The 13,586-nt window shown below is 37.2% G+C and overlaps 1 protein-coding gene across 2 annotated transcripts in view; it reads right to left on the reverse strand.

Annotated features, from left to right (window-relative positions):
- sog (chordin short gastrulation) overlaps window positions 1-12,723 on the reverse strand; it is a 138,856-nt gene extending 126,133 nt beyond the window's left edge. For both annotated transcript variants that reach the window (XM_089254566.1, XM_089254565.1), the window contains exon 1: window positions 12,132-12,723. In XM_089254566.1, the coding sequence (XP_089110692.1) occupies window positions 12,132-12,294 (163 nt within the window). In that variant the 5' untranslated portion in view covers window positions 12,295-12,723. The remainder of the gene's footprint in view (window positions 1-12,131) is intronic.
- Between the last annotated feature and the right edge of the window lie 863 nt (window positions 12,724-13,586).

Raw genomic sequence — 13,586 nt, forward strand, 5'->3', positions numbered from 1 at the left:
ATCACTTAAGTGATCTGGAAATATGAAACCTAGTTTATTTTTACAATCAGGTTTGAGGTCACGGGCCATATCAAATGATTTCGATGTCCACAATTACCCCTTGGGCTATGCGTTGCGCATGTATATAATACACTGTAGGGTTCGCGAGCAACTAGCTGAAGAGGTGGGCCTGCTGTAACACTTACTAATTGCAGGAAAATTCAAATAACAATTACACGGGACAATGGGTCCCACTGCCTGTAACAACGAATGCCGAAGCATACCTGGATGTAAAAGAATGAAACCCACTTTGTTTCTAAGGTGTGGGAAAAAAGTTCTCAGGCATGTTCCTGATCTCAATCTGATAGAGCAAGAGTACTCAGCCTTTAGGAGAGTGAGGTCCACTCCACGTTGAACTGTACCACGGGCCACTTAAGATCTCGGGACCTTTATCACTCAGTGGTCTGTAAATATTCTGCGGATCACTTAAGCGACGTGGAATTGCAGCGGAGATCACTTAAGTGATCTTTAAATGTGCCGCGGGTCACTTTAGTTATCTGTAAATGTGTGCCACTTAATGCGTTTTTAAAAAACTAGGTGTGAGGTCGCAGGCCGATGACTCCGGGGGGGGGGGGGCACATTGAGTCCGCGAGTCCTGGGTCGGGCATATATGTGGTAGAGTCTCTTTGGGATGAACTGAATAAAAGCCAATATGAAAGAAAAAGGCCGATCGAAAGTATTCTCGGAACAGTGGAGAGTGTAATTATCACAAAAAAAAAAACCTTTCAACAACACAGTGACTTTTGAATGAAAGCAAAATATTTTTTATCATGCACTTGTGTGCGGATTTTTTCTTTTGTGTATCTGACTAAAAAACAGAAACTCAATAGCGTAATGTGGAAATCTGATTTTTATAACTTTTCCTCGAAATCTTGATAATTTACACTTTTCGAAGTGAAAATAAGCAGCGATTTTGTTGGGCACTTGAATATTTTCCAGAACTATCAACTAAGGTAGAGTATTTTGACGCTTGTCCTCGTAATCAAATTATTTTAAAAAATTCGTGCCGTTAGTTCATTTTGTTTTTGCGAAAATGAGCACAGAATTTTTCGTTTCAAAAATATTTTTTGCGAATAAATAAAAAATTTTTAATTTGAAAAATATTTTTCGAATGAATGTAAAATTTTTCATCTGAAAAATATTTTTGGTGAATTAATGCTAATTTTTTTTGATTTGAAAAAATATTTTTTCCGAATGAATGTGGCATTTTTTTATTTGATTTTTTTTTTTCGGATGAGCTTAAAATTTTTGGTGAAAATTTTTTATATGTGAATGAGTGCAAAATTCTTAACTTGAAATTTTTATTTCTTTACTTTTGCAAATAAATGCAATTTTTTCTTTTGCGAGATTTGGATGCTTTATTTGCGAAATTAACGTATAAATAATATCTATGATGTATAAAACCTAACGTCACACGAAGGGTTCGTTTTGCATACGTTTATGGATAGCCCCCGTCTTTCTTCTTATTTTTTCACTCACTCTTGATCGTGTACACAAGGGTGGGGATCTCTTGCTCTCTCTGGTTGCAGAAAATAATAATAGAGGGAAAGGAGTGACGGTGGCCAGGTGATGAAAGGGGCGATGTTACGGGCCCTAGAGGCGCTCACCAAGAAAGAGCACACACACATCATGGTATGAGAAAGAAAAAGATTTAAAAGAAAATTTTCTTTTTCTTTTCTTTTTCGGTCTTCTCGTTTGTCGCGTTCAAAACGAATGACGAAACATCGCTAGTATTTATAGCAAGTCGGGGACATCATCAAGCAAGAAAAATAGCGCTGTGCTAGACAAGCCGAAAGCGCGCGCATCACACGGTGTCTTCCACATGCACAGACACTTCATCCCAGCTTAAACTTCAAAAGAAAGTATCACTACCATGCACACTCGCGGAATACGGTTCAATATAACCAATTAACAGAAATATACAGGGTAATTCAAAATGAATGGTACGAGAAAAAAACATATTTCTGCGACTGTTTTAATTTATTTATTGCACACATACAGTCGGACCCACATAAACGGATATCAACGATTCTCGAACATGATATCGGATGAAGCTGGGGTATTCCGTTATGTAAGGAGAATTAATTCAATTGCCTTTCACATCGTTAGTATAGTTTGTGAAATGTCATAAACCGGGATTACACAATCAAAGTTTTGTAAAAGATCTTTTATCAAAATTTTACATCATAAAAGTTGAAAAAATGAACAAGAGGGGAAAAAACAAATAGGAGAAATACAGGCAAACTTCGTTAAAGGATCACTGTTGGAAGAGAAAAGATATGACCCCTTTAGCGGCGGAGTGTTGTTCTCTAAACTGAGTAAGCCATGCTTTTGTTACTATTCCTCTATTGATGCATTCGATCATAGAAAAAATCACCTTTCTGTGATTCATAAAAGAGCAATCTTGATAATTGGCTAACTCAAGTGAATTTATTAATCGAAATCTTAAAAACCCTATCAATGATATGCTGAGATAGACGTGAAAGTCTGGGCTGAGGAGGGGGGGGGGCATGATGATTAATGATGACAACTCATATATACATTAGATCAGTGGGCTCCACCTTTGACGCGGGGGGAGGGGGGAGATGCTCCCCTCCATGCCTATCATCCAAAATCGTGAAAAAAAAAAGATGATGTCTCTCACCCCAAAGATTTTTCAGTTTCCAGGCTAAAAAATTATTTTTATTTAAAAATAATAATAACATCCCATCAAAATCTCTTCGAGAAAAAAATTAAAATTAAACTTATTTGTTAATTATTTCACACAAAACAATTAAAATTGAAAAAGATCTTATGAAAGTTATTTGCGAACATTTTTCAAAGAGTTTGGATCAATACGCTTTTGTATTCATTTCTAAATGATGACAGCGTTAGAGGCCGCAATATCTACCGCAATATTGTCGATAAATGATGACAAGGCCGTTAACTAGGATTTTCACCGCCCAGGGCAAACATTACTTTGCCGCCTAATTTGCCCTAAATTTTGTCCCTCCTACCCCCCCCCCTCCAGTTCCGGCCCTGACGATGAAAAGACTGCAGTGCAATGGCGATACGGAAGAAGGGCGATAGGAGCAATCACCCCTCCCCCGTTCAGTGACAAAATTGTATTATTGGTATAGGATATGACTATGCATAATCTTTGTGATTCGCGCCCTTCTCTTCCCCTCCCCCCGTTAGAGGGGGGATCCTGTATTCACTTATATGATGCAGGAAAATCATTTTCATCATTATATGAGGAACTTATTTTCAAAAGGGAACTTTTCCACTTTTGCCAAATATGCAGCAAATTAAAAAACCCTTCCCCCCCACCCGGAATTGACTACTATTTTAAACCACACATGTACCATACATTCATATTCTTCTGTGGAACTTCTAACGAATTAGTACACGTTGGAATGTGCGTGTACGTGCAGTGAACCTTCCGTGAAGTTTGTTGCTGTCAATGCTTGTTATGTGTAGTGTTGCAATCTGCCATCAATTTTTCCTAACTATACGTGAAGTGTGATGATTGAGTAATTTTACCGTTGTATGCATGTTGCTCTCTGTGGCGAGACTTTTTAACGGGGAGATCGGCTAGCATTCACGCCTCGAAGTTGGGAATCCATAATGGACTGCTTTATGAAAGTGGGAAAATAGCCCAATAGGTGGCATAAGGGAGTATTATAAGAATATTTTTTTTTTTTTTTTTTTTTTTTTTTTTTTATATATTATATAAATCAAATTTATTGTTATCATATAACAGTACAAAAAGAAAAAATTTACCAAGGAGTCAATCAAAAAATGACCCATTCTGGTAAATGCTAGTAAAGATTAGTATGGAAAACAGAATAGTCAACTAAAAAAAAAAAAAATCAAAAATTTAAATATTATGTTTTTTTGATCAACATTAAAGAGGGAGTTATCTACATTTAAATTTTTAAAATGTTCCGTTTTGAAAGAAAATTTGTAGAAATGTTACCTTTTGGTCAAAATTGTATTATCTACGTTCAAATTTTGGGTAAGTTTTGAGTTAGAAATATGATGATTATGAACTTTGGGGATTATTTCATCAGAGGGCAGCAGCACTTCAAGTTGAATTTCCAGGGGTGGTTTTAAGATGGCTTCCAGGAGAAAGTGTCTCCGGGAAGAGTGTGATTTATTACCTAAAATTTTTTTTTTTAGCAATAAAATTCTGGAAAAAAGTTTTATGTGAATATGAATATGCTTTGCGTAATCTTGGCTGAACAAATTTGAACGAAGTGAATTATTCTTCACAAAAAATATATATATAAATAAATTTAAGGTTCGAAAAATTTTAAAATTTGATGATATTTGTTTTTAATGCATTTTTTGAGTATCAAAAATGCAAAAAAAAAAGGTTTTGGAAATTCCAAAAAATGAATGCCCAGGTCGAAAAGGGTTGAGATTTGTTTTTATGAGCCGCTTACTTCATTTTTTCAAAAATTAAATTTGACTACGTGGCCCACATCAGATCACTCCGAGGGCTACATTTGGCCCCGCGGGTCATCGGTTGAGCATGTGCATGATATACGCAATACTGTTTTTTTTCACACTAGTTATCGGAAATAAAAATGTCAGCGAAGGACGGAACTATTGGCCGGGGTCAAAAACAGGTTTGACATTCATATTAATTCAGTCCACACCGATGAAATTTCGTAAAATAAGAAGAAAAAAAAAGGCAAGAGATATCTGTTATATATATATATATATTCTCCCCCCCCCCCTCCTCTTTCCATCACGTGTAGTAATATTATTACTATTAATATATTATTTATTAATTCTCTACCAAAAAAAAAAGAACGAAGGTTAATAAGATTTGTAAAAGTAAAAATGATGGATGTGTGGCGGTGTCTTGAAAAACCTCTGGGAAATAGTAAGAAAAAACGAAAACAAAGTGAAGGCTTAATTTCCATCATTTTCTTGGCAACGAGTGACGTCGAATAATATCTGAATTATTCCTCGTCGATGTTTCGCAATGGAAATTCCTTCCTCTTCCTTTTTCTAACTGACTTATGGAAGTGCTCATAAAATTGAAGTACAGTAGAGCAGGGGGTTTCCCCCAACGTCGGAACCCTCGGCAGGTATAAGGCTGTTCTACGGAACCCTTCATAATATTGAGGCTGCCATACGGAACTCAAACAAATTTTTGAATATTTGTAGCTGAAAAACATTTCTCCCTACTGCCGCCTCAACAGCATCATAACCCCCCTCCCAGGGCGAAATGAAAGAGGGCTTAGTTACTAACTCTTAATTCACGTATTTATTGTCACGAATCATTGTTCCAGATCTTAACGTGGAAGCCTTTAATGCAAATGAGATCCCCGTACAGTGGCCGGATGGGATTCATGCGTTAAGATGGCCCTGAGTGAAAGTTTCCTTCTTCGAAAGCTCTCCGGATTCCGTGTCATTTGACCACACGGAACCCCAAAAATATCTGTCAAGGAACACCGGCTGGAAACCCATTCAAAAGATTCTCGATGATTCGAGGTTCCGGATAATCCGAGGTGCTGGAATGTTTTCAAAATTTCTCAAGAGATTTATATCTTTCTGTTTTTTTTTTCACTAGCTTTTTTTTTCATTTTTCCTAAATACAGTGGAATCCCGTTATATCAAACTTCAAGGGACCGGAGAAATCACTTCGCTATAACGAAATTTCATTATAAAGGAATTCCAGGTTTCTGCGTTGTTCCTATGAAAACTTATCTTGGGGATTAGAAAAGTGTTCGTGAAAACGCGATTTTCGCTATAACGGTATTCGTTAAAACGGGATTCGACTGTATGTGAGTAATTTCAGTTTGAATGGGACAAGGACTGAAGGGAGTCTTGATCCCTATGCAGAAGTTCCGATGAGTCCCCCGGGTCAGAATTTTTCAGCTTTCTCATGGGCCTCCAAAAGGGTGAGATTGACAGGGATCGCCCGGGACAAAACTCAGTGTTTCGTTTTTTTTTTACACCATAACTTCACTATAGAGGGGTCCCGGATCCAAGATGTGGAGGGGGGGGGCATAACACTTCTATTGTGAATTTGTAGTATGAAAAACAATTAAAAAAAATTGAAACGCACACGAAGCACCACTACTGGAGCACAAGGAGCTCATGATCTTGGCAGCCATAACCATAATGGATTAAACCGGCGAATCAAGAACAAGAAGAGCGAAATTAAACAGGAATAGGTAGGTGTCCAGAGAAAACATATCAGAGCAATTATTTTTTCATCAAATAAGAAAAACTTCTATTTTAACGCTATGCCATGGTCTACTTGGAAGGGCCCATGTAAATACAGGCAAAACATAATTGAAAGACTGACGGGGCTCTAACCTTAGAGGAGGTATAGGATTCTATACCTCCTCAAAAGGCTCCAACGCTGTGACGGAACTTGTATTTTCTAAACACTTCTTACCAAATATTTACCATGAAATATCAGTACGTATAAGGGAGACATTTTTTTAGAGTCGTTTTTCATCGATTCTCTGATAATACGAGTTTTCAGTAATCCGAGGTGGTATGGGTCCGGTTTAACTCAGATTATTGAGACTTTACTGTTCTACTGTATGATGAAACTTGGTTATAACGTTAAAAAGTGGATTTATCGATCGATTTCCATAGTCATAACCAGGAGTGCTTTCTTTATTTCTTTTAAACCGAGCACAACTCATGTCTATTTGCCAAGGGCAATTACTACCTAGTGAGTTATGCCTAACAGTCTGAGTGCCATCTATATTTGAGAAGTGAAGTGAGTGAAGTGTAATGATTTAATATTTGTACCGTTGTGGGCCTGTTTCCCTCTTTGGCGAGACTTTTTAGTGGGTAGATCAGCTCGCATTGACCAGGAATGCACAAGTTTTTTAGTCCACGGGCCAGAAATGTTCTTTAGGGCCAGATGACATGTATTTTAAGGGATATTCCTGTAATTTTCGCAGGCTCAACTTTTGTGTAAAATGTCCAGTTTTTCAACTGTTCAAGGCTGAGTTGAATTTTTGAAATCACGAATTAAGATCATTTTCATGGTCTACAAATTATATTATGATAATTATGACTCTCTAAAATTATCGAATTAACTATAGTCATAAATAAACATATTTATCTCACATATTTGTCGCACGTAGTACACGTTTTTCTGAATTGCACTTTGACTTGCAATACTGATCATTTTCCCGCGATTGATAACTTTTCCATGATTCTAGCGATAGTTGAGAAGAAGCCAAAAGAATTGCCAAAGAATTCTGAATATCTCCAGAAAATACGAAAATTCTAGTTTCATTCAGGATCTTTTTAATTTCATTAAAATTCTGACAGCATCATCATTGTCATAAAAAGACGTTAATTAGTGGCGAATTGAATTTGAGAGTTTTCCCCCACCAAGTCAGGGGTGCACATCCTCCGGCCCGCGGCCTAAGTGCGGCCAGCCAAAGTGTTGCATCCGTCCCGTGAAAGCTGTTCCGGTAGAACAGCCGCAGTATTATTTATACCAGGCTGAACGTATTATCTATACCTAGGCTGAACGTATTATCTATACCTAGGCTGAACGTATTATCTATACCTAGGCTGAACGTATTATCTATACCTAAGCTGATCTCCTCGATAAAAATACGGGAAATCGGGATCCACCAGAGACATCGTAAAATATCGACAAAAACATTATCAAAGGCAAGTAAAGTTCCTAATTATAGCCAAAGATAATTTTCAAAAGCTAGTAAAAAAAAGCTGCTAACTATATCTAATTAAATTTTCAGAAGTTTGTAAAAGTGACAACTAAAATCGCTAAAATTGCTGAAAAAAAAAGTCCAATCACGGGAAATAGAAGGCTATTACAAGTTGACTGAATTATGATAATGTAGTCAACGCTCGATATAACGACACCCCCCTCGTCTCACCGAAAACAGACGTTATATTGGGAGGGTCGTTACACCGAAAGTAAAACATATATATGATAGTTCTTCAAACATTCTGAAAACATTTGGGACTTATCCCATCGGTCGTTGTAATGGAATTATCGCTATAACATGGGGTGTCGTTATAACGAGCGTCGACTGTATAATCCATGAGACATATTAAAATATGTAAATCTTAATTCTTGATTTCAGTAAAGAATAAAAATTCAAGCAAGCCTCGTTGATAAAAACTTGACAGTGTATAAAAGGTTTTGGACGGTCAAAATTACCGCAGTATCCGCTTCATTGCCGCGGTTTCCCGTTATTACGAGGCATCAATGAGTCTGCTTATCAAGAAATAAGAACGTAAAATTCGATCCGACGAGCTGTTGCTGTAAGCTACACCTGCTACTATACAGGCCTGGACCCACATGTCTCTCATATAGAAAATGCAGTTTTTCTGTGGGTGCGATAAAAAAGGTAGGCAAGTTACGTATTGCATAACTTTCCCACTAAGGCCGTCATTATTTAATCTGCAAATCCTGGGAATTGGAAGATAAGTTCATTATGAGCAACATAACAAAGGCTTCGTAAGTTTTAATCGGCAATGGACTGTTATCACGAAATAGACCCGTCTACGATACATTTTTCACATGTAGAAAAATTGGTAAAGGAAGCCCCGCGTTGCTATACTCTAACAAATTAACTACTTCACCAAACACCAACTCTGGACATATCGTTTTATTTTGCAATTTACTACAGTTAATGAGTAGGGTTGGAAATGCAGGCGCCATCTGTCGGTGCTCGCCTCAAACTCGTTAGGGAAAATATCTTATCTATATCTCTTTTTCGGGTTTGAAGGTGGGAACGTGACGGCAACCTTTACGGTGGTAGACGAGCGTTTTACCACCACCACGCCACTCGGGCAAAAATGATACCAACAACACGCGGTGTACCCAAGTACTAACAGCGCCCGATAACAAATTAGCTGGGATTTAGAAGAAACGATGAAAAGGCCATCTAAAACATCATCTTCTTTCCAGAAAGCATCACCTTGAACTCCCACCCCCCCCCCCCACAACTTCTACTTCTTCCACACAGATACTGTAAAAATGAGATGCCTAAAGAGAACAAAATTTCAGGGTTTGGGTTATTCGCGGATTTTCCGTGTTCGCTGTAACTCCCGGAACGTAACTCCCGCGAATACGGAGAGATGACTGTATAACCTGTATCTCCTTGTAGGAAGGACAGTGGACTCGAATGCTCTTTTTTGTTGTGAATGCCATCGCTTGGGAAAAAGAAAATTGAAATATCCAGTTCAAGAAGTTGATCGAATAGATACAAATACATTCGCGGATTTATAAAGAATTCAGCGCATTTCAGTGAAATTTTTTTTTATTAAATGCAAAAATCTCTCAACATTTTTCTGAAAGATAGCCGAAGAAATAAAATAAAAAATAAAAACCCGCGCAACGAGGATAAAGATTCAAAAAAAGAGAATGTATGTGACTGAGTGCGCGCTGAGAAAAGGAGGCATAGTTTATCAGCAGATTTCGGTCACCAAGAGGGGACGTGACGGGTGCTACGCGGAAATACATATAATTTCAAGCTTTTATGTGAATACTATATATATATATATATATATATATATATATATACACACTGTGACCTTCCATTTTCTGTGAATTTATTGAACGGATTCTTTTATAGGAAAAAAGAAAAAGATTCCAGAACACACACACACATTGTCCGAGACGTGCCAAGTGATGAGAATGGACTGGAAATGAGACGCCGTCGCAGTCGTCGTCGGTCCGATTTCCGGACGTAACACGTCCCTAGAGAAAAAAAGTGGTTTTTTTTTCTTAATATATCTCTTATAGACGGGTGTAAATTAGGTAAGTGACCGACGTGTGTGTGTGTGTGTGTGCGTTCACGGGCGTTTACCTGTTATTACGCAGGAAGAGGAAGTTGGGGTGGGGGGGTAGGGGTAGGTAGATGATAAAATACAGGACGGACGTAAAGTGTGATGCTGAGAAATTCTTATAATTTCTTTTTTAGCGTCTTTTGACAGAAATCGTCGGTATAACGCGCGAACTCGCTTTTTGATGGATGTCCCGTCCACGTACTACTTGGATTCGTTTGCCGACAGTGCACTCACTCACTTATCACTCAAAAATCTGGAATCTAGGGTGTGTATAAATACATATATTTTACGAGCAAAACTCACTCTCTTTTTTCTGAATAACGTTGCCAAAAAAAACTGACTGTAATTCATCAAATAAAAATCTGTTTACGTCTCGACACTCGGGAAGCCAAAACAAAAATAAATTTTTTTGTAATTTCCATGATAACTGCAATAAGAGAGGGTTGAATTTCATCACGAGCGTGTTTTTATTTTAGAATAAAATTTCTTCACACGAAACTAACTCTCATTGGTTGTCATATCACACCAGAAATTAAACGTTCATTATCCTTGCTCTAGACCAGTGTTTCTCAACCTGGGGCCATATGGTGCCCTTGCGGTCCAAAGATACTGATATACCTGATACATCAAAGGAGCCACAGGTGAAAATGAAATTGAAGGGTAGCCATGGCAGGCTGTTAAGGGCCCCCCCCCCTACAAAGTGTTACGAAAAAAAAATTCATATGCAAAGAGATGAAGCTTCAAGTGAAATTACGATGAAAAAAGTGTAACTACTTTCAGAATGAAGCAGAACTGCCCATAAAGCAAGGGTCGTCTTAACACATGCGCCCAGCTGGATCGGGGTCTTAAGTGCGTATCAAAGGGCCCCATGATAATGATATTTGATGCTATTTTTTTCGTGAATAAGTACTGTATGTAAATTTTTATACAGGTACTCCCAGCCAAGTAGGTTGCCATGATGCTGCTAAATTCCCTGCATAGAACTAGGAGCATCTTAACATATGGGCCCATCCAAGCATGGTCCTGAGCCTGATGTCAATTGTTGGTCGTACACGATGATATCTGGTACCATTATTTCGACAATAAGTTAATACGTAAGCTGTTGCTTCCAGCAAAATATAGAATATTTTTTTGCCTGGGAAGGGGGGGGGGCACAACGTTAAGACGGCACTGCATAAAGCCCCTCTCCCCTTCCACGAAACGGCGGTAACAACAATATTGTCCGATGTACATGTGTACCGCCGGAGCGAAGAGGATAGGAAGTGTTCGGGTAATATATGAAATACCACTTTTATTTTTTTCGATTATTCCAATTTGAAACATAATAGAAAAAACTCCTGCATTTCTATAAAGTTTGGATTCTTGTCTTTGCATTGACAAGTTTATCGTGTTTAAAAATAAATGTTTTATCTAAGGAAAAAATTACATTTTCGTCGGGTAAAACTAATTCGAATTGATCAAAAAACAAGATCTAATTCGTCTTGACATTGGAAATTTCATAGTTTGTTTTTGTAGTTGATGATGCAGTGGTGTCGTAGTCTATTTACCAGGGTCACAAATGCAATATTCCTATTCTGCCGCAAAACAGTCAAAGTGAGTCCATAGAGAACAGCGAAACACATTAGTTCTATAGACCTTTCGTCTTCTATCCTACTTAACTTTTCATCGTGAAGAGATATTCCAGTCCAACTCAGATAATACTTACAGTATTCCATATTGCACCCGACACGCCATCTGTGGAAAAATCATCGTTCCATCTAACCGGAGAGAATCGCTTGCTAGAAATGAGCACGGCACAAGAAAATATACTCCTTGTGATGCAAATTGTGCTTAGTTTCAATTTATTGAGCACATTTCTGATAACAGATAAATACTTTTGAAAACTTGTCTGAGTAAATATATCTGGTAGTAGAAGAACAAATATTCTCCAATAGCAGCCGTGATGATGGTGATAATCGAGTGACACTGACTATATAGCATCATGGGAACATTTTTGAGTTTTTTTTATAACTGTTCACTTTGGGGGGGGGGCTATATCTGAAGGCGGAGATACCCGGTATTGAATTTTAACGACTATTCCATATCACTCCATATCACAATTTTCTAACGCGCGTGAGAATTTAAATTGAGCTTCACTGGTGATTCTGAATAATGTAAATTGAGTTCACTATGGGCTGTAGCCCAAGAAAAACGTTAAGAACTACTGATGTATCAAAAAAAATGTATTCCAAGGCACTGTATTTTTAATAATACCGTTCAAATAAAATATTGAATGCAAATAGTTCTAAATAACTTACGTGTCTGTTTTTGAAGTTTCCTCCTGTTATCTTCTTCGATGAGTGGCGGTCGAATCCTCTTTGAATTGACCGCTTCTATAGCAGATCCAGTGGCGTACACATCCTTTAGCGCGACACCGAGCACCAGAACCGTCGCGACAAATAACAACGCTTCCGAACGCATCGTGTGACCGTTCAAAATTAATCCTTTAAAAAAAACTAATTAACTACAATCCACCGAGAGTTTCATACAAAGAGTTGGGGGGAAAAAAAACCAAATGCACAGATTTGAAATTAATTTTCCTCAATATCACTTCCAAAAATTCAAAATCACTTTTGTTTTCCCTAATTTTTCCTATATTTCTTCATTTTTCTTCAATAAAATCTTCAATGAATTAATCCATATGATTCGTCGCGTAGAAAAAAAAAGACGGAGAAAATATATATTTCTTATTATTCGATAAAACATGCACACAAACACACTCAGAAAAATTCCGACGGCGGTATTGAAGTCTAAAAAAGAGACGTTTTTCTTTTTACGATTCCAACAAGAAGTTTACAGGAGGTCCGAAAAATCGCGACTGCTCGTGGGATGTGATCTTTTACGAACTGCTAAGTATGGTCTGCTCGTGAGGTGATCATATTGAGGAAAAGGGAAGAAGAAGAAAAAAAATAGAAACATACTTCAGACGCCAAATTTGGCTGGTTTTCTTCTATTTGGCACGAAACGAGAACGAAATTCTTCCGATGATGGTAACCGTGAGAAAAATTCCAGAAAATCCCAAAAAATTAAAAAGACAAGTTCGAATTCTTTCATTTAATATAGAATTCACTGTATTTCGGCTGAGACGTCCTTGGGGGGAGGGGGGGGGGTGCATCAGAAACGGTCGCAACCCGGGTTTTGGGATGCCCCGTCCATTTCATTCATAATTATTCTGAATTTTCATCAATTCTGGAAATATTTCATTCATAAATTTTGAATTTGTATTAATTTCGGAATTGTTTCCTTCACGAAAAAGTCTGAACATTCATTCATTCTGGAATTCTGCATTTTCATCTTGAAAGGAAAGAAATAATTCTGGATTTTAATAATTCGTATTATTTAATAAATTTTGAATTTTCATCAATTCTGAAATTCTGAACTTTCATAAATTCTGGAATTTGATTCTGAAATTCTGAACTTTCATAAATTCTGGAATTTGATTCTGAAATTCTGAACTTTCATAAATTCTGGAATTTGATTCTGAAATTCTGAACTTTCATAAATTCTGGAATTTGATTCTGAAATTCTGAACTTTCATAAATTCTGGAATTTGATTCTGGAATTCTTTCATTTATTCTGAATTTTCATCAATTCTGGAATTATTTCTTCCTCATATTCTGAATTTTCATCAATTTTGGAATTATTTCTTCCTCATATTCTGAATTTTCATCGGTTATGAAATTATATTTATTTCTTTCATTTCTTTTTTCTGT

The sequence above is a fragment of the Pholcus phalangioides genome, unplaced genomic scaffold, assembly GCF_987345545.1.
Source record: "Pholcus phalangioides strain wild (caught in Gottingen) unplaced genomic scaffold, Ppha-v1.0 ptg000042l_1, whole genome shotgun sequence".
Lineage (NCBI taxonomy): Eukaryota > Metazoa > Arthropoda > Arachnida > Araneae > Pholcidae > Pholcus > Pholcus phalangioides.